Here is a 22,108-nt window from a genome sequence, read left to right on the forward strand (position 1 = left end):
CGCTCGCCTCCCCTGAGACTCTGTTCACACCTGAGACACCGTCACCTGTGCTGGAAGAGGGGTGCAAATTTAAGCCTAGTTGTAATGTGTGGCTGTTTATTTTTTCCCTTTTAACAGATTGCTGCATAAAGTCGTGCTTCGGTTTCTCTCTCGTCTTCACTGGGTTTTATTTTGGAGGGTACAGGAAGTAAGATTCCCTCCGAGGTCTCTTTCATATCGAAGCATTACGAAAGGATAGGCTCGACTCAAATGCCCGTATGTTGAAAGAGTTAATGTTTGCTGTGATCGTTGCGCAACTACACCGCAAAAGACGGAGGACGACGTCCACCGTCCTCGCTGTAAAAAAAAAAATACTTTCAGAAAGTTCAGCTGGCATTAAAAAGGCTCCTTTTGAGTCAAAGCAAGTGAGGATCTTCATCCTGGCAGTCGCATGTAGATCTGTTTTGGGAAACCTAGAAGGGCGAAGGCTGGAAGATATCCACTTGATTTGTCTCATTAGCTTCAGCTGAACTTGTATATTTACTAATGAGGCCAGTAGATCTTGTCCTATTTCTTAAAGGGACAGTTCACCCTAAAATCATTTAAACCTTTTATACAATTCCCCTGAAAAACTAGGTGTAACTTTTTTTTCCTTAATCAAACTTCCATGTTTGTGATTGAAAAGTTTGATCCCATAACAGGGAAGTTATTTTTCAGTCATCATCAAACCTCTCGGGCACATTTACTCAGTCTTTAAGACGAAATGAAGGTTAATGGAGAAGTTCAGATTTCTCAATACAACACTCACATGTACGTTGAATTAATAATTTATTGCTGTAATCAGAGATCCTTTTGTTGGGCAGGTCACCCCAAAATCAAAACCACATTTCTCCTCTCACCTGTAGCGCTGTTTATCCATCTGGATTGTTTTGGTCCGAGTTTGAGATAATCCACAGGTTTGTTGTGAGCCGTTTCATATAATTGACTCACAATAAACCTGTGGATTATCTCGAGTAACCGGGTCTCTGGATTTCTGGAAAGAGACGTTTCTGTCGAGTTTGGCTTGTGGGGCTTTGAGCTCCACATTTAGTCCCACTATATTCCAAAAATGCAGACGTCTGTACGGCCGATATCTGCAAAACTCGACAACCAAAACAATCCAGATGGATAAACAGCGCTACAGGTGAGAGGAAAAATGTGGTTTTGGGGTGACCTGCCCAACAAAAGGATCTCTGATTACAGCAATAAATTAATAATTCAACGTACATGTGAGTGTTGTATTGAGAAATCTGAACTTCTCCATTAACCTTCGTTTCGTCTTAAAGACTGAGTAAATGTGCCCGAGAAGTTTGATGATGACTGAAAAATAACTTCCCTGTTATGGGATCAAACTTTTCAAATCACAAACATGGAAGTTTATGTTTGATGATTTAAAAAAAGAAAGTTACACCTAGTTTTTCGGGGGGAATTGTATAAAAAGTTTAAATAGAAAGTTGTCCGCCTGTATCTGAGACTTTGGTTACACTTGACATGTCATCGATCGATATCTGATCACAACGGCAGCGATGTCCGGTCGGCGAACGTGACATCCTGCGTGATCAGACGAAGACGAGTGAAACGCCAGAAAGCCGAAGATTTGATCCGTGTTGACTAAGACTCAAGTTTAAATGAAAACAAACTGAAAATACAACCATTTATAATATTTTAATCTGCATCACTTTGAACAACAAAATCCCTGTAAACATTACAAAAATCAGCACCTGTGTCATCGGAGGACAAAAAAAAAAAGTGGTCCTGGTTTGACAAGAAGAGTGAGAAGTTAACGCAGGCGGGCGTCTGAAAAGATAAATAACCTGCAGAAGGGCCGGGTAAACGCCGCACAAAGGTTTGGACTGGTTTCAGAATCAAATCCGTCTTATTTGGACATTTAAGAAGCTTTTTTCCCCACATTAACTGGTGAATAGAAACACTTTCAGAGACATGTCGATACTCAGAGGTCTGTTTTGTTTCTGATTGGCTCCTATTTTTCCTGTTACCCGGCCCTCCAATCACAGATACACACACAACCACGAACCTTTTCAGCATCAGCGAATCTTTAAAGAAACTCAACAGGAGCCGATTTCACTGATACCAGTTTATCAATGAAAGCAGCCGCTGTGGAGTTTGATGAAAACGAGTTCAGAGTCACTGGTTTACATGGTCTTTAAATGCATCGACACTGTGAGGAAATGAGGAACATGGGAAGGCTCATTTGAATCAGCAGTAAAGGTTTGTGATATTAGATAACTTTAATAAAAAAAAACAAGGGTTCCTACACATTTCTGTTTGAAGCATTCACACTCGGGTCACCAGACCGTGGTCGGAGCGTCGCGTTTGCCATTTTCATGCACATAAATGTCACTAAAATCTGACGAGTCATCGTGAAAATTCCCAGAGTCGATTTTCCAAACAGCTCGGGGCGTGTGTAGGAACCCCGCGAGAGAAGCACCAGGTTTCAGAGCACCTGAAGTCTTTCATCCATCAACCACAGACGTCCCTCTGTCTCTGTGAAGTGTGTAATAAATTACAGGTGGAAAGAAGGTGGAGCTCGAACGGGAGCATCTCCTCAGCACGAGAGGAAAAATAAAAAGGCTGGTATTGCTTCAAGTCGGCCAGACGTCGGGCCGAGAGTTTTTCAAAGCACCAGAGTTCACGTCAGAAAAGATAAAGAGAGTCAAAGCGTGATTGTTGGTACGTTATTCAAAGGCTTATTTAACAAGAGGAATTCTCCGAAAACTATTATATTAAACTGATTGGACATCACGTGGAGGAGGCAGTACAGTCAGAGAGGAGGAAAGAGTCAGAGGATCCTCTGTGGGGGGGGGGTTTAAAACTTCTTCATGCAGAAAGTTAAAAATCAGACACTCGGCTGATCTGCAGACGGGACTGGCGAGTGTTCGGTTAAAGGCTCAAGGCACAGCAGAGACACCGCGGGGTTAAACATCCACAAACACCTCAGGACTATTTAACATTTTAGAAAAAGGGTTTCCCATCGCACTCACTGCGCTCCTACTCAAGTTTCTTTGCCCGCACAGGTCAGCAGCCGTCGGTTGTTCGATTAACAATCAGTCGATTCATCTGCGATTTCAAGTTATTTTACAAGATAAAAATGCTATCCGGTCTCTGGCGCCAGCGTTTCTCTTTTATAATCACAGTAAGGTGAATATCTGAAGACTGTTGAGACACCAAAATAACTGATGAATATGTAAGAATGAATAATTGATTCAAATAGCTGCAGCTCGAGTTCACTTTGCTTGAGTAGAATCAGAGTTCAATAACATTTTAAATCGAGTAGGGTTGAGCGATAATTCAATACAGATGAAATCTTTTACCGTTTATATAACTTTACACAGCGATATCTTGAAATATTACGTCCTGACGAGTTCATTCTTGACTTCGGGAAACGGAGGAGTCAGTTGATCGTTATTTTATTTTACAGAGAAAAATGTTTCCAGCTTCTCAAATGTGAGATTTGGGTGTTTGAACGCATCATCTGGGAAACATTTGCAAGTACTGAATGTGCTTTTAAACACCCGAACCCTCCAGAATCTCTTACCAATTTAGGTTTAACTTTCCACAACTCTTACAAGAAGAGCTGAAACCGTCAATGAATCGATCATTTCAATGAGAGAAAATTAACTGCCAACAATTTTTAATAATTGATTATTTGGCTTTGGTTCCAGCTTCTCTAAATGTGAAGATTTGCAGCTTTTCTGTGTTTTACATCATTTTAAATTGAATCTCTCTGGGTTTTGTTTTGTTGGTCAGACAAAATATGACATCTGAAGGCGTCGCCTTCAGCGCTCAGACCTTAAAAACAGACTGATAACGAGTCATTTGTTGCATCCCTACAAGAAATACATATCTGCTCGATTATGACGACATGAGGGATTTGTCATTCCAGGCGTTTTACTTTGAACCAGATCCAAAACGTGAACCATGATTGAACCCGGCTCCAGCTCCTGTGTGCACTTTGTTGCTCGGCTTGATCCTACAAGTTTCAGCTCCCAAAAAAAAAAAAAAAAACTCTGAGAGTTTAGACTCAGACTAAAACTCTGCACCAGCTGATTCCAGATCAGCACCAAGAATGTAGACGGTTAACAGTGAAACTAGTTCTGCGGTACTGAATAAGAACGACAGCTCGACAGAGAGCGGTGCTGCTGGGAAAGCTTCAGAGGAGACGGAGAACATGGATAAAACCTCAGCGTGAGTTTGGTAAAAAGCAGCACCGAGCAGAGCGGCACGTATTCACGACAGGAAACTTAAAACTACGCTCAGACAAAACGGTTCAAGCGTTTGTCTGGCGGCCGCTGTCGAGCTTCCTGTCGCGGTGAAGTAGTGCTGGTTTCGCGTTTTCACATTAGCACCTGAAGCAGCGGCAGCGTCACAAAGCAGAGTCGTCTCCAGAAACACAAACGTCTCACAACATGGCGGCTCGCGTCCCTTCAACGGTGTTGCTAAGCTGTTGATAAATATCCAGCTCTTGTAAGTGCGTCTGAGACCAGATGACGCGCGTGCTGGTGTTTGGAGTGGCGCAGTAAGTTTCAGCCCGACTCGCGCTTACTTCCAATTTCCTGTCCCCAATTAAATGTCTGAAATCAATTAAAAAAAGCAACAGGAGAAAGAATACCCCCCCATCACGTCTCGTGCCCGACACAGTCAACAAAAACCTGCAAGTTTTAGAGGCTGAAATTAGATTTCTGATGCACCTTTAAAAGCCCGAAACAGGCGACAACAACTTTGAGGAGGAGCAAACTCTTCATCTTGGAGAGTTTTCTACATAAAGTCGTCAGACGAGAAATTAATGAGCAACAGTTTCGATAATTTAATTAATTATCAAGCAAAAAAAAGGCCTAAACGTTCTCCGGTTCCAGCTTCTTCAATGTGAGGATTTGCTGCTTTTCTCTGTTTTTATATGAATGAGAACTTTTGGACTGTTGGTCCGACAAAACAGACTCTGGGAACTATTTTTACGCCAAAACTACTGATTAACTGATTAACAAAAACGATAAACAGGTTAAAATGAACCGTTAAATTCAGGCCTCATCTAAAGCCAGAGTTTGGTTTCAAAGATGTTTTTTTGAATATACAAACTTTACAAAATATGCTTTAGTACAAATATGCTGTTTGTTTTCACACACACACACACACACACACACACACACGTCAAACTATTGTCCACTAATCGAGTCTCGGGCTGCAACTAGTAATTCTTTTCATTGTTGATTAATTTGCAGCTTTTCTTCACTAATCTAATAATGTTTTAGTTTATAAAATGTCCTTAAATAGTGTCTTCAGATGTATTGTTTTGTCCGACCAACAGTCTAAAACCCAAAAACATTCGGTTTACAACAACATATGAGTGAGAAAAACAGAAAATCCTTACAGTGTGAATGTTTAGTGAATGTCTGGCATTTTACTACAAAAATAATCATCGAAATTGTTGCAGATTAACTTTGTTAACGGACTAATCCTTTGAGCTCTAACTGAATTAGCGAAGAAGATGTTCTCGCTAAACGTTTCACCGTGTTGAAGTTGGTCTGCTTTGTGAACGCCCCCCGTTTCACAGACAGGCAGTGATCGGGTTCAGCTCACACTGTATAAAAACACAACATGACAACTGACCCACGTGTGGCACACAGTACAACAGAGTCCAGAGAGTTGTGTGAAAGCGGCTGGTGGAGGATTTTAGTCCCTGAAGCTTGAATTGAAAAGCCAGTTTTAAACACAGTCGTGGGTTCGCCTCCTCTCCCCGTAGAACATTTAACGCTTAGATATTTAAAATAGGACAAACGAGAGTCAGTTCGTAGGTGATCTGCACCTTCAGCTGAGGGAAGATCTATGAATCCGAGACCCCCGCCTCGACAGATGAGAAAGATTTGTCGACAGGAGAAAAATAACACGAAGAGAAACAGATATGAAAAGTATTTTCAAAAAGAGACCAAGGTGGCAAAAAAAACCCCAAAACAACAAAATTCTGCTTCAAATATTCCCATTTTCCTGAAGCTTTCTAGCATTTTGACGAGTCGTCTGGATTTCCTGAAGTGAAGGTGTGTTTGTGTTTGAGTGTAAGGCCTTTGTGTCGGGAGGTAGAAGTCCGAGTCAGGCGATCTCCATCTCCCGCTCGATCCCGACGTACTTCAGAGCGTCAGCCTGGCTGTACCTGCCACACACACACACACACACACACACACAAACACAGTTCAGGAGGTTTGATCAGGTGCAACCGTACAGCTCTGACTGAACTGAGTCCGTCCAGTTTTTTGTATTTGTTGCCTTGAAAATACATTTTCTGCTATATTGAATACTGGGAATTAAGATCAAGATAATTCCCGGGAATTTGGGCCAAATCTTCTCCCTTTTCTTGGGAAAACAACCCAAAACAGAGTTTTTATCCACATGTTTGCAGACTGAAGACTACCGTATGTATCAACAAGCTACATCTGAGCCTAGAATACTGTAATTATAGTGATATAACTGGATCACCTTTTTTGTGCCAAATTATTTTCAGAGTAAGTATAAATGAAGCAGAGAGAAACTATACAGGCAGTGAGAGGATTCATCAGACCTTCGGGCTGCAATTAGAGCTGCAATGATTAGTCAGTTGAAAGAAAATTAATCTGCAAATAACTTGATAATCGATTAGTAATTTTTCTAGCAAAAATAGCAGAAATTCACTGGTTCCAAGTTTCTGCTTTTCTCCGTTTTATATGACTGCAAACTGAATATCTTTGGGTTTTCTTGGTCGGACGAAACAAAAATCTGAAGACGTCATCTTGCACTCTGGTTAACTGTTTTTTAAACTACTTTCTGACATTTCATAGAGCAAAATGATTCATTGATTAATTAAGAGAATAATCGGCAGATTACTCGTTAGTTGCAGCCCTACACGCAATAAAGGGTTTAACTAACTTGGCCTCTGTGTAACATCCTTCATACTTTTAAAAACACCGACTCCGAGAAGGCTGGATAATCTCAGCCACTGGACTCTGAATTGTTATTGTATAAAACTACCAACTATTTTTTTCCATTATCGATTCATTTGTCGTTTTTTCAACGAACCTTTTTTGTGAATGAAATTACAAACCGGACTCCAGGTGTTACTGACCTGTAGTCAAAGAAGAGTTCCTCTCCAGTCTGGATGGCTCTCTTAGCAAAGATTCCTATCCTGTGATCCCCGTTCACCATCATCACTGCGAGGACAGAAGAGTTAGCACAGCTCCACAGAGGCAGCGTCATGTGTATTAGCATCCGTGTGTCTCATAAAGCTGCAGCTCATCCACGCTTGCTTTTTCAGCAACATCTTCATCTTCTTACCTTTTGCATAGCAGTTAGGGTTGACAGAATGGTTGGCAAAGCGGATCTTGTTGCCTTTCCTCGTGGCATCAACAACAAAGTCTGTAGAGAAAAGAAAACACTTTTAAAAACACCCGTGTTGGAGGGACACCCACACACACGTTCTGATTTAAATATTTTTTGTTGTATCAAGTAACTGAACGCCCAAATTATCACTTTGTTAAAGCTTTCACCAGCTTTATTCTTCTCAAACGTTCACTAGTTGAGTCAAAGCCTGAACATGAATGTACTGAGAAAATCTGACACTCTCATGGAGAACCATTTTCTCTAGAGATTTTTAATCTGTGTGTCTTTTACCGTTGTTGAGGTTGAAGAGGAAGCTGCACATGTATTTGTCGTAGACTTTCCCTCTGCGGTCTGCTTCATCCTGAGAGATAATCTGCAGAGACGAAGGTCGACAAAATTACACATTTTTCACGCACATCTGATATATTTTCAGACCCTAATTTCTTCAGTTGAACAGGTATTAAAACTTTCAGCTTTTATAACTTCCATTTTACACTTTATTCACACTGTGTTTAATTAATTTTATAAACTTTTGAAGTGTTTTCCCATCTATAGAATATATTTGGGAGTCCAGCCAAACAGATTCCCTCAAAAAATAAATAAATAAATAAAATAAAATAAATAATTTTTTCTATTTCTTTCTTGAAAAGGTGTGAATGGAAAAGCAGATATTAAGATAATGAATGTAAAGCTGTTGTGTGCCAGCTGTCGGGTTGTGCCACCAATCACCACCACTAATAAACTCTGTGCTTTAAGATAATCTGGACCAAGCAGGCCAGTCGACCTTCCACATCTCTTTGTCCCATCAGAAAACACAAACAGTGAAGTCCTACCTCTCCACAGTACTCGGAGATGAACTCGTTTTTCTGGACCGGCTCTTTGATGAAGATGCCCCAACCTGCCACGTCCGACGGGGCGAGCAGCAGATGCTGACAGACGGAGAGAGGGAGGGAAAACAGGTTTATGAACATCGCTGTGCTCAGAAAAATCAAGTGTTGGTTTTGATAAAATCAAGTCGATAAAAAGACGGCGTTACCTTCTTGGCCCCTCTCTGAATGGAGCAGTTCTTGCAGGACACGTTCTTGCTGTCCCAGTGGTCTGCAGCGCCGCAGGTCAGGCAGAGGTCGGGGTCACACTCCCGCACTGCCAGGTAGCAGGGACACTGCTTGGTGTTACACTGAGCTTTGCAGCGACAACCTGGGAAACGGTTCTGACCTGCATCCACACAGCGGCACATAGAAGTGGAAAAATTAAAAGAGCAATGTTCATTTCATTACTGCAGAAATCTAGACGCATTAGTCAGGAGTGTGTGTTCTTACACTCAGAGCTGCACTGGCAAAACTTCTCACAGAAGTTTTGAGCGGTGACGCAGGGACATGAGGAGTCACAGGGCTGCCGCGGGTGGTCACATGGCTGGTAATTATACACGTGATTGGACGAGCCATCTGTAAGGGGTCGGAAGAGATGCAGAGGTCAAACTGGATGTTTTCGAATTAATTATCTTCTGCATTTCATAGGTCAACATAAGAGTTTCCTTTAGATTTAACGGATTTATCTGCCAGACATTATCAACTTTGAGTTATTCCAAATGTATGAATTCCTAGAAGCTAAAATGTTCAGGCATGTTTTTAACCACGTGGATGCTGATGTTAGTCTGTTTTGGATGGGTCGTCATGAAATTTTGTACAGAAGTTCATGATCCTCAGCGGATGAATCCTCATGACTTTGGTGATGCTCTGACTTTTCATCTAGCGCCACCATCAGGTCAAATTTTGCATTTATCACACTGGGATTCAAAGTTGATTCAGTACGATTCAGCTCAGATTCAATTTAGATTCTGATTGAATCTGATGCAACAGGATAGTTTTGATTTTATATCAATTAAAGTTGATAATTAAAAGTTAATGTTTCCTATCTGAAATGAAACGAGCATTACAGCCTCACAGTTCTTCCTCTGTGGCATTAAGAACCAAAAGTGAAATAAAATGTTTATGTTCTTTGCTGGACGTGTCAAATATAGGCCACATTAATGAACTCTTCCACATTTCCGTTCCCTTTAGTAAAGGGTATTGCTGACGTGACCTCTGACCTTTCTTCAGCTGGATCTTCCTGCAGTGAGTAGCCCACAGTCTGTGTTTCCTCTTCTTCTTCCTAGGCGGCGTGTCCTCGTCTTCAGCAGGAGCCCGAGCGATGATGCTCGACTCCTTGACCCTGAACTCGTAAACCTGCAGGACCACAGTCAACATAACATTTTAGGCCGTGTGTCCATCAGGAACCTGTCCTTACAGACTTAGTTTTGCCTTTACTTGTGCAGCACGTTTTTAGTTTTAAAGAGAAACTTAAATCTAATCTTCTACAGACGTTTCTGAGTCAGTTTGGCAGCTGTGTTTAGAACAACGATAATATCGTCAACCTGAAGTCTAATAAAATAAAATAGAAACGAACAATAACCTGCTAATATGTAATAATCAAACTAGATGTCACTGACGGCTCACCTGTCTGCAGGTCTTGGTTCCTATGAGCCGTGCAATGGCGCAGAAGTTGTCGTAGTACGTCCCAATGAGAACCCTGAACAGAGAGGCTTCGGCCCCGCTCCAATCCACCGCTTCAGCCTCACCAGTCAGCTTCATCTTCACTGGAGTCTGACACCGCGAGTTCCCCTCTGTACACACATAATATAAGCACATTGGACACGACTGGTCACACACACACACACAGCTGCTTCAGCTTGTGTACCACTTCATTCATAAAAAAAAGGAAGCACTGTAGCATCGATATCAGGATGAAGGTCTGAGATTTTTTTGTTGTTTATTAATGTTAAAAAGAGCCAGGCTTTGTTGATGTCTTCGCAACTCATTTTAAAAAAGAGAGCGAGGGCCCCGGTACAACGCGTACGCAACGCGTATCAAGGCTGAGTCCTTACCGCAGCGGCCCGGGCCCTTTGCTGCATGTCATCCCCTCTCCCTACTCTGCCTTTCCTGTCGCTCTCTACTTACATTGTCAAATATAGCAGAAATGCCACCTAATTTTCTGAGTTCTTCAGATGCGATGGAAAGGCAAACAGAAACGCACAAAAGGGACTTTTAGTTCCTGAGATTAGTTCCTCTGGTTACACACTTCCTGGAACTTTTTGGTTGAGAAGGGGTTACTGTTGTTAACAAAGAGCAATGTGGCCTTTAATAAATCTTAAAAACACTGAAGTTGGGTTAGGTTTGGGTTTTCCACAGAACCTACAGGGACGTTTACTGCCAAAGAGAAGAAAGTGAGAGATTGTACCTGAGCTGCTGGTGTTCTCGTCCTTCTTGTCTTCGTCGTCTTTATCATTGTCTCGCTCGTCTTCTTTGCTGCCCTCACGGTCGCTGTCCGTGTCTTTGGTTTCCGAGGAAACGGTGGGGGTGCTGGGCCGGCTGTTGCTGTTCGGCAGTCGTCCGCGGCGACGGCCCACCGTGCGTTTGGAGGGCGTCTTGGCCCGCTCGGCAACCACGCCTGCAGGGTACTCAGTCACCATCCCATCCTGAGTCACACAGCACGACAACACTGAAACACTAAATGACCTGCAAGTAGTGTTGCTAACGTAGCAAAATAATATATCATCAGGTAATACTTTTCAGCTAAATATAAGAAAATGCAGTTTTTCTTCCAATTTTGTCCGATATGCCAGTAAAGATACACACAGTAAGCAGGACTCTAGAAGATATAACATTTAACACTGTTAAATGAACGTTTCAGAAGTTTGACCAATTAAATGTGACAATTAGTCGACTCACCTGTACCAGGTACATGTAGCAGTCGATGCCGCAGGGTTTACTGTCCACCAGGTTCTCCAAGTTCTTGCGCTTATAGGTGTTTGGAGTTGCGTGGAAAGCTAAAGGAGGGGACATAAGATGAAGAGAGAATGAAGAAGAGATGTGTGCTGTAAGTCTCGCGTGAACTCTAAGGCCATCAGAGTTTTAGTATTTACTCAACTTTACTAGCAAAACATTTAACAAATACTAACCCCAAGCTGCCAGTTAAAAAAGTTAGGACCACATTTTTTAAATTTCAAGTTACATGTGAAAGTTTCACATGCTAGGATTCCCCATCAGTTAAAAAACAGACTCAGCAGTACAACAAAATCAGCTTCTTGTAGAATTTCAATCAAAAAAGTTCAGTCAATCAACCCCAAAGTCTGTTAAAAGCCTAATGTTTATTGTGGTTTGCTTTTTAGAGGGATGCATCGATCTCATGTTTTCTCTTCCGATATCACACATACCCCCCGCCCCGTAAGGTAACAAGAGGATATATATAAATACTATATACTATACACATCACTTCTCTAACTCTCAGTGGAAGCTATGAGTTACTATTTATGTGGTGACATGCGTTCACTGCAACAAATGAATGGAGCAGAACAGAAAACGATGGGCTCCTGCTGCAAGAATGACATCTGAGTGACTTGAGTGAATAATAATTGCTGGCAATATTATGCACAAGGGATTACTGTGGTGTTTAAAACTCACAGCGGCCTGAATACGTTGGGTCGATACCAATCGAGCATATCGAATCGGTTTGAATATATATATATATATATATATTTTTTTTTTAGTTCAGAAGATGGCAATTTGATCATTTAATTTTTTTTATCTATAATGACGTGTTTGTGCGTGTGAACTAACGGTGGAGGAAGCAGTCGTATTTGAAGCAGCGTCTGCAGAACAGAGTGTGAAAGGAGTGCAGGCTCTGTTCGCGCTGCACGGAGCGAGCGTTTGGACCGTCGATGTTCGGTGTGCATTCAGGGGGCAGCGCGCCGGGCAGCTGCTGCTCCGTCAGCTCCTTGTACCTGACAGACACACACACACACACAGAGAGAGAGAAATCAAAACAGTTTAGGGTTTATGTATTGAAATGAAAGAAAACTTACTGAGACACACATGCACACACCAGGGTTTCTACTGATTCGCCTTGACAAAACATCATTCTTCATCCTGTCAAACAAGCCCATAATCACTCTAGATGTGGAATAAAGAAAACTGTCTGCCTGTCTCTGTCTGACATGAACAAAGAGAAAAGGCTCAGTGGAAATAATATGAATCTTCTTATGAAGAAAGGAGACGCATCACATTTATACAGTGGAGTAAACAAGACTCATTTCCATGTAGAGAGGAAACACCTGCTGTCTCCCAACAATGAAATTAGGGGAGTCACACTGTGTCGTAAACACTTTCCTACCAAAGAGGGAGATTTAGCATCAACAAAGAACCTGTCGCTGTAAATTTCCACCACAGTACTCTTCAAGACATCCGTTTATAAACAGTCTAAATTAAATGTGTGGCAGTTTTGTCTTCCTCTATTCCATAAAAAACTGTCCTCAGACCTGTCCTGAACTGAATGCTGAAATTTTAGCTTTCCCCACAGCTGTGTAGAAACCCTGATACGTGCACTGGAGCGCACACACTCAGCTCCGTCAGCCAACCTCATACACACTTTGTGATAGCGATAGTGTTGTCACAATACCAGAGAGGCTTCGATTCAAACTTTTATATCCAAATGCTCTGCTACGCTACAATTTGATCTTTGCACCTGTGACCTTTTCTCAGAGAAACGTGTGGACATTTGGACCGAATGTGACGTAGTGAGTGCTGTGTCGACAGTGTTATTATTGAAACAGTTAATAGAGGTTTTATTCGGTTAAGAGATGTAGAACAATTCATCGATTAGATGTCAATTAAATTAATCAGCAACTATTTTGGTAATCGATTAATAGGTTTGAGTATTTTTTTAAGAAAAGGAAAAAGTCAAAATTCTCTTATTTCAGCTTTGTAAATGTGAACATTTTATGGTTTCTTTACTCTATGACAGTAAACTGAAGAGCTCAGGCTTTGGGAAACACTGATTTTCACCATTTTCTGACATTTTATAGACCAAACAACTAATGGATTAATCGAGAAAATAATTGACAGATTAATCAACAATAAAAATAATCGTTAGATAATCGCAGACCTAAATAGATGCAGAATGTGTAAAATCAACAACTGGAAATCAAGCTATTAGAAGATACACAAAAATGTTCCTATCAAGTCAGTCTGTAAAAGTATATGATAGCTGATTACTCGTGGAATAAAAAAGGCTCTCCTCATAAACTGAGAAGTGCTTTCATATTTATGAAATATTGGTATTGATCTGATGTAACCGCATCTTCAAGAATCGACTTGAATTGGAATTAATCAAATCAGGACTTCAGGAATCAAAATTTAAATCAAAGTCGGGAGTTTCATAACAATATTCACCTTTAGGGAACAGGAGAACAGCTCAGTTGGTCCTTATATTCTGACAAATGCTGCATTTTAGGCCCGATATTGATATTTATGTAAAGCAACACTAACAAAACTAAAATGATATAAACAGCCAATCGGCTGGTGCGGCTGTGGCTTGGTGGTAGAGCGGGTCGTCCACCAATCAGAAGGTCGGCGGTTTGATCCCGGCTTGCCCCAGCCCACATGTCGAAGTGTCCTTGGGCAAGATAGGCTGTTAACCAGGATCAAGAAGTACGACCACATCACACCTGTTTCAGCCTCTTTACATCGGCTCCCTGTTGGTTTCAGGATTGATTTTAAGATCTTATTGATTACTTTTAAGGCTCTTCATGGCTCCAGACTATATTTTAGACCTTGTAATCCCTTATGAACCTTCACATAGTTTGATATCTTCGGGTAGGGGTCTCCTGTCTGCTCCTGAGTCCAGGATGGAAACTAAGGGGGACAGAGCTTTTGCCATCAGCGCCCCGAGGCTCTGGAACAACCTGCCCGAAGACATCAGGTCGTCTGAGTCAGTGTCTTCGTTTACGTCTCTTCTCAAAACACATTTTTATCTGAAAGCAGATCCTGATTTTACCTGAACTGGCTGTTTATTTTATTGCTTTTATGTATTTTATTTTTACTTTATATTTCATCATTCACTGTGGTATTTTATTTCTCTTGTTGTGAAGCACTTTGTACTTTGTTTTGTGCTCTATAAATAAAGTTTAATAAATTATTATTATTATTATTATTATTATTTACTGAACCCCATACTGTGTGAATGATTAGTTAGTTTCCTTGAACTGATGAGCAGTTGGCCCCTGCCATCAGTGATATATAACGTGAAGCGCTTTGAGTGGTTGGAAGATTAGAAAGGCGCTATACAAGTACAGTCCGATGATTCCTAAAATGTTGGCTATTAGAGTTGTGATCAAGTATGCAAACTTCACACTTTAACAATAAAGTTAATTCTAAAAGATGATTATGAAAGTTAAAGTCACATTCAAAAAAGTATATTTTGAACGATTAACATTACTAGAAATTATAGTCATTATGGAGAACAGCGCAAACATGACTGTATCCATATAAATGAATTTGTCCCTCTGTTATGGTCACAACACTAACACACTCACATACAAACAAACCCACTAACTTCTCTTTGAGCTCCTCAGTGGAGCCCTTGTCAGGGAACATGGAGGAGATGGCTTCAAAAATCTTGTCAGAGGGAAACTTCTTGGTGCCGTCATTGCTGGTTCGGCCTGGAGACGACACATACACGCTTTCCATCAGGAGACAAAAATCACTTTTCCTTAAAACCACTGGCCACAGTTACCAAAGTCTCCAGTTTCACTTTTCACTAAAAAGGTTTTTTTGAGAAGAATTTAAAGCTTGGAAATGTTGTTCAGCCATAAAGAAAAAAGCAGAAAACGTCATATTTTTAACCCCTTACATTTCTTCAAAATTAGAGCAGTTGTGCCGCAGTTATGTCTTTTTAAACCTTGAAAGGAATGTCTGACAGTAGCTTCTAATGGCTGGTTAGGTCTGGTTAGTGGTGGTCAGTCAGTCTCCCCCGTGTCCCCTGACCCCCCCGCGTCACATACCACTTAGCTACGCCTCCTAAAGTCGTTGCTCCTCCCTCCTCTGTTGCATTTTTAAATATGCTGGAAGAGACGGTCCTAGCAGAATTAGAGGGTGTAGTTACCCTTTACGCTCACTTTGGACAAGGTTACATTACTGGCGACCGGGCGCTCAGTTAAATACTTCAAGTTACAGCAACCGAAACGGTTTCATTACATACATGAAGTGCAATGTGTCTGCTTTCTGTTAATAAACGTATCAAATACAATGCTAGACCTGGAGCTGCATCCAGTGTTGGGGGTTTGACACAAGTTGGATTTGTTTTGTTTGTTTCTTAATGTTAATGATGCCCAATTAGCACATGTTAGCATTGAAAGTGCATCAAAATATGCTGGTGTGTTCACAATTAATCAAACAGAGTAACAGATCACACAAGATGGTTGCATGCAGTCACCACGTTCAGAATATATGAAGATCACTGGTGTCTCTGTGATGGACTTACTCTCATTGTTAATGAGCCCATCCTTGCGGGGGTCTTCTGGGTGCTCCTTGCTGTCACACAACTCCAGCTTGTCTACCTTGAAGTCCTGCTCTTCCTCCTCCTCATCGTCCTCGTTGTCGCTGTACTGTGACAGAGCGCTGACCAACTCCACAAATATCTCATCGTTGATGAAGCCGCACTCTGCAAAACACAAGACATGCATCAAATGTCTTTATTCGGCATGAAAGTATGTGGTTTCCCTTTTACGCCATCTCTGTGGTGGTGGATATCACAGTAAAAAGAAAAATGTACAAGCAAAAATACAAACAGAGCAAATATTTGTTCCTTGTGCTCCAACACCATACAAAAGTCATCCGGCAAGGCCCTGCGGTGGCCAATCAAATATGTGCTGGTGTACAGATTAATTTATAATGTGACAGCACAATTCTGCTGTTCACCTTACAATTGTCGATAAGGAGGATAAAATTATCAGCGAAATGTTTGCTGTGATAACTCTCCAGGCTTGTAACATCCTGTCTCATAGTATTATAAACTGCTGTGCAGAGTTTTGTTGTAGGATAAGCTTTTAAACTCATGAATCCATTACTCAAGCTGGACTTACTAAATCGCATTCCACCTTCTTACCAGCCCTTGAGTCCTGATGGACAAAACACACACACCTACACCCCCTGTGTAGTTTTAACACAGTACTATTTTCAGTCTGAAAGCCTGCTAAGATTTAGGGAACAAAAATATTTTGTTCCCTAAACCATCAGGAAAAAGACCACAATGAGAAGTTCTCATCATAATATTTAGTACAGAAGCAGGCACCGTTCACCCCCACTAACCTCTGTGTGTCCACTGAGCCTCACCTCTGTCTCCGTGAACTTTGCCGTCATAGTTCTTGATGAGCTCTTCTATGAAAGTACCATCCTGGTCCAGGATCTCGTCTCCCATGTAGGGGATGTTATGGAGCACCGTCTCATCCTCCACCTGATTAAAAAAAAAAAGCACACAGACAGCTGTAGTTAAAATTGCCCCAACCACTGTTTGACTCGTACAACTAGACACACAACTACTATAAAGTACATTTTACACTCTAATTTCCACTACATGCAGCTGTTACAAGTTCACACACACACACACACACACCATGAAGTTCTGCTGCAGCGGTGACCAGGAGTACATGACCGGGACTGAGGCCACAGCGTTGAGAGTCTTCAGGGGGATGACCTGCCTGGGAAACTCGGAGAAACCGCTGTCCACCGTGCACTGCACAGGACAGGAGAGAGAAGGTACAGTCAGAACACTTTCTCTACGCCTTCACAGAGACTTTCTCTACATGTCTGAGAACAGCGTTGACCCGCTGACCTCTCGGGTGCCTCTTAAGGAGCCGACAGATGTCATGATGTGAACTGGCTGGATTCGCCTGGTCTTCCACTCCTGGTTCAAAATGTCAGTTCGCTCCATGATTTTCTGACGGTTGGTGTTGAACATGCTCTGGAAGAGTTAAAATTTAAAATTAACTGCAAAGAACAAAAAAGACAAGAAACGTATAAGAGTGAATCGTCAGTCAGCAGCCAAAATGTGCCACCATTTGACAGGATGCTGACGCTGACGTTGTTCACGCTACCCACCACTGTAAAAACAGTGACTTAAAAATTAAGTAAAACAGACATTACTTTACTGCCATGTTAAGTGGCCATCATTGCTGTATGGAAGCAGGTGTCCACACCGGCTGCCAGCCAGCTTGCAGAGTACCACCTCTTCTCCATCTGGACAATTTAGCACCATTTCATGTACTTTTATATGGACATTTTTCATAAATCTAATCACTGGATTTAGGGCTACCTTGGCCTATCTAAATCTAAAAGGTGCCCTAGTGATTTTTGACCACCTGAACAGAGTTAAAAACCATGTGAACAAAACAACACAGGGCCAAAACGCTGCTGACGTAAAGAGGAAATGAGAGTGCGAGTAATGTTGGCATGCATGTTATTTCCTGTTGCTACTTGTCATGATTAAAAGACTTCAAGTAAGGGAACAGTGTATGGATTTTATTGTCTAGTCTCCACATTAGTGGTTGTCACTTGCAGTAACTTAGCGTAGTTTGGTTTTATCCAAGGTTAGAGGCTGGTCTAAATGTAAATCAAGGTCAAGAATGAACTCTGAACCTTAGCTTTTAAGCCAACATGGACGAGAAGCAGTTTTGACGAGTTAAGCAATGCCTTTTGCTGTTGTTAAAGTTATAAGAGAAGCATGGGTCAGTGTCATCACACAGCTAGGGAGACAGCAGTTGACAAGTTAACCAACAGCTTTGTGAATTAAGCCTTACTTTTTAAATCCAATTTTACAAACTCTGCTGCTTTAATCTGCACAAGTTACAGGAGCTTAGCATCCAAAAACATAATAACCATTTGACCATTTTCAGGGTTCGTACAGCTTTTTAAGAGTAAAATTCAAGCACTTTCAAGGTACCTAAATCTAAAATTTCCAGACTCTCGAAGCCTTTATCATCACATCTAAATTGTTACTATAAATGCAACTGCGACAAATAAAGTTGATAGAATTCCTTCATACACACCGCAAACAATGTATATTTTCACTTTGTTTACTTTGCCAGCTGTTCATATTAACTTTGATTTTATGTTTTGATCGTGATTATTTAATCCTCGCTAATTTCCAGAGTAAGGGATCAACAGAGGACTTATCTAGCTATGAATGAATGTGGCTCCTTTCTGAAGCCATTTTAAATTTTTCGTTAGCCAGCCAGTCGTCGTTAAGGCATTGAAGTAGTCAGTTTTATTATCTAAGACTAATCGCATATACCAGTATTTTGTTTGGTGACGACGTCTATTATTGTTTGTATCATGCTAATATTGTTGAATGCTGTAGATGAGTGTTTGTCCTCCACCAGCCTGTTTTAATATGCACCAGTCCTTCAGCTGACTTCTGTGAATGTCTACATAGTGTGAAGGTCTGCGTGTGGACAAACCTTGACCTCGTCGGCCCGTCTGAAGCGTTTAAGCTGCCGAAGCCTCATGTACTCCGACTTCACCCTCCTCTTCCAGCAGGCCGGACCCTTCTCCAAGCGCTTCCCTGTCAGCACCATGATCAACCTGCAGCCACACAGGATGATGAAGGTTACTACTCACTGAATGCCTTCACATTTTCACTCTTCGCCAGGAGAGTTTCTGACTGGATTGTGGGGCTGAAACCAACATCGTGATCACATGAAGGCCTGCTTTTGATTATCTCCGGTTCCACCAGCCTTTCATGTATTCATCGCTCCCACATTTGAGACTTTTGCATTGATAATTATCTTCCATTTGCTGATTTAAGCCAGTCTCCCTGTGCTGGTACAATCAATATAGTGTCTGCTACATAGTAACAGATTTATAACCAATTTCATAAAGACCAAAACGCTATTCCTCAAACTAAAACAAACAATGGCAGCCTGAAATTAAATACCCACTTAATGATTTTGTACAACACACCAAAACAGACCAAAAATATAAAATGTACCTTTTTGCATTATTATAATAAAAGCAAGGAAACAGTTTGTAATTTCAAGCTGCCACTTTTCTTTGGGTTAACAGTGGTTTATATCTGTGACTGGAACGTAATAAACGATGCCCAAGTCTAAAATGTAAAAACAATTACACGAGGCACACATATCACAACTCTGTTTAGGTAAGGAAAATTACCTCATATTGCGTAAATTAGGTTAATTTTCAGAAACTTATGTTCAATAAAATGTTTGTTGCTTTATAAAACCCATTCTGGTTGAATTTAGAACTTGATCTGTCACATTATTTTAAAAACGGCGAAATCAGCAGCTTTCTACACATGAGGACTTTGTGGAACTTAATCACAGATAGACAGGGAAATGTCAACTATATGTAAACAAAATATGCCCGCTTGCAGGTACAGAGCAATGAGGAGGACCCAGATCACCATGTCAAAAGACAGCCCGACAGACTCAGCTGTCACTTTATTTTCATTTTGTTTTTATTTGAATTGCAGAGAAAAAATGTGGGCTGTGATATCAGATGTGTGGAAACACTCTGGCTAAAAGACACACAGCCACAATATAAAAACAGCTTCTACTTAGTTCTCGCTTCTGTGTTCAAGTATCAACACTGGCGATGGCTCAAAATGCAGGTGACGGGATTTTCCTGACGCCTTCTGCAAACCTGCTGTTCGCCGGGGGAAGTTGAACAGGAAACCCACGTGTTCACTTTTTTTTTTTTTTTGTTCTTTCACGACGACTTTCTGTGTAAATTACAACCAGTCGCCTGTCCGTGCGTAGCGACAAGATCCCTTTGCCAGGCTGGTCTGACTGAAATCTCACACTTAGGATTAAACATGTCAGACGGCTGTCATGGAGACACGCCGGTGAGCCATGTGTCAGATTGTAAGAGATGTGGAGGACTTTATTGGTATGACACGTTTTGCCATCTTCCACCCCCAGACTGAGTTGAGATTACAAGCAGCTAAGAATGCAAATAAAAATGGAGAGTTTTAGTAAATCCCTCTGCCAAGTCTTTTTTTTGTTGTTGCTGGCAATACCCAATACTCTTTCTGCCAATGAGATCTTACAGTACACTCAGTTGCCAGTTTATAAGATATACCTATTAATATCTAGTCTACCCTCACTGATATAAATGGTTTGGACAAAATATTTGAACCACCTCTCAGTATAACGCAACAGTTTCAACAAAATCTGAGCATTATAATTTTCATCAGGGTAGGATTTATTGCAGGGCTGATGTATAAGTTTGCAATAATTTTAGTTTGGTGTACTTAGAAGCTGGCAACTGAGTTCATATGACAATAGCTGGGTCATGTATCAGCACTATAGATTACTCTATTATTGCAGTTCATGTGACGTTTTGAGTTTTTAGTGGGAGGCTAAGTGGCTACATGTAGCACCCATAAGGCATGTAGACAAACGTGGACAGGGTCACTTTTACATGAGAGAAAGTAGGGCTTCACTTTTTCCCCTCAGCATTCAAGAAGTGCCAATCCCTCAAATGACACACATTGATTGCAGACCATCAATAACTTATACGTGAAGTGTCAATCACTTTATGCTAAATAATCACCCTGGTTTCAAGAACATCGTCCACACAGGTCGTTGCTCTCTCGTCACCTATCTGTACACGTATAAGCAACCGGTAAAGTGTGCAGCAACGTCCAGAAAATGGTTAAATTGGGTAAACAAGTAAGAATCGTATCACCCAGCCTTCTAGACGTCCATTGGGTGAGCTAGCTACAAATGACAAGCTAACGATAGCTTGCCGATGTCGTGCCAAGTTTGTATCCCCTCAAACTGTGTTTCCCACCACTAACGTTACACAAAACGTTTCACCAAGGTCCAATATATTAACGCCTTAGTTTACACTTTGTCATAAACGTTTTCTTCCCAAGAACTACGCTAAAAAAAAAAGTTGGTATCTTTACGAGGGAATCAATTCTGACAGGGACACAACATTTGGCACGACACCCCGGCGAGCTAGCTAACAGTTGGTTAGTTAACAAAGATTGGGGCATCCACAAAGCAACAAGAACAGACCCGGGCCATTTGAATCGCGACAAAGGCGCTTAAAATAAAGACAGCAGCATTGACAGCTTCTCTTACCTGTACAGGAGGCTCAGTCCTCATTCAATGGAGTGATTCGGAATCGATATGATAAACACTGGCAAAGTCGTCCTTTGTGTTGGGGATTAGCTGGCACCGTGTTCCGGCTAGCTGTAATGGTAGCTCGGCGGCTAGCTAGCAGTTAGCTCAGTAGGAGGGAGCGATTCACTTTGCGCGACACCGGCTTTACGTACCCAGAGTAGGCGAACAGAAAAGGCTGCCGTTTCCCCACTTTAGGCCTGGCTTGAGCACAAAATACACTGTGTTTGTTGATAGGAATCGCGTCGTTTAATTTCACCCTGACTATAAACAATTTGTCCAATTTCAATGTTTCCGCCTCAGCACAGCTACGGTTCAAACTGCTCACCGTCTCGCACTCACCGCCCACTACGGCTGCAGCAGATTCAAGAGGCGCCAAACGTTTGGGCCAATCACAGAAGCCGACGTTAAGTCTTCTCAGTGTGGTGTCACGCGATAGGTCGGATTGTATTACGGTGCTAGCCAATGAGACTGCGCCGGGGGGCCTACACCGGGGACATGTGGACAGGTTCCCTTTGTTCTCTCGTATGTCAACGGAATAAAAATCAAAACACAAAATAAGCTGTTTGACAGCTAAATCATTAACGACCACACTTCATGTTTAAGTTTCCCCCTGTGTCGGTGACGCATATCGGCTGTCATATTTATGTCGGTGAGCTAAAAGCGTGTCGTAGAAAGATTATGCCGGCTGAAATTAAGTCGAAAATCTAT

At 41.6% G+C, this 22,108-nt stretch overlaps 1 protein-coding gene across 1 annotated transcript; it reads right to left on the bottom strand.

The window, feature by feature from the left end:
• Positions 1–1,668: 1,668 nt before the first annotated feature.
• On the bottom strand, positions 1,669–21,766 carry ezh2 (enhancer of zeste 2 polycomb repressive complex 2 subunit). Its single transcript, XM_044176077.1, has 19 exons — positions 21,359–21,766; positions 18,710–18,833; positions 17,086–17,214; positions 16,867–16,986; positions 16,587–16,707; positions 15,736–15,915; positions 14,809–14,914; positions 12,036–12,199; positions 11,148–11,245; positions 10,657–10,894; positions 9,876–10,042; positions 9,470–9,605; positions 8,700–8,825; positions 8,417–8,595; positions 8,214–8,309; positions 7,672–7,753; positions 7,336–7,416; positions 7,127–7,211; positions 1,669–6,181 (listed from the first exon to the last, which is right to left on the bottom strand). Exons 2-19 carry the CDS (start codon positions 18,824–18,826, stop codon positions 6,121–6,123), a joined length of 2,286 nt encoding a protein of 761 aa, XP_044032012.1. The 5' UTR covers positions 18,827–18,833; positions 21,359–21,766; the 3' UTR covers positions 1,669–6,120.
• Between the last annotated feature and the right edge of the window lie 342 nt (positions 21,767–22,108).

Source organism: Siniperca chuatsi, linkage group LG19 (assembly GCF_020085105.1).
Source record: "Siniperca chuatsi isolate FFG_IHB_CAS linkage group LG19, ASM2008510v1, whole genome shotgun sequence".
NCBI lineage: Eukaryota > Metazoa > Chordata > Actinopteri > Centrarchiformes > Sinipercidae > Siniperca > Siniperca chuatsi.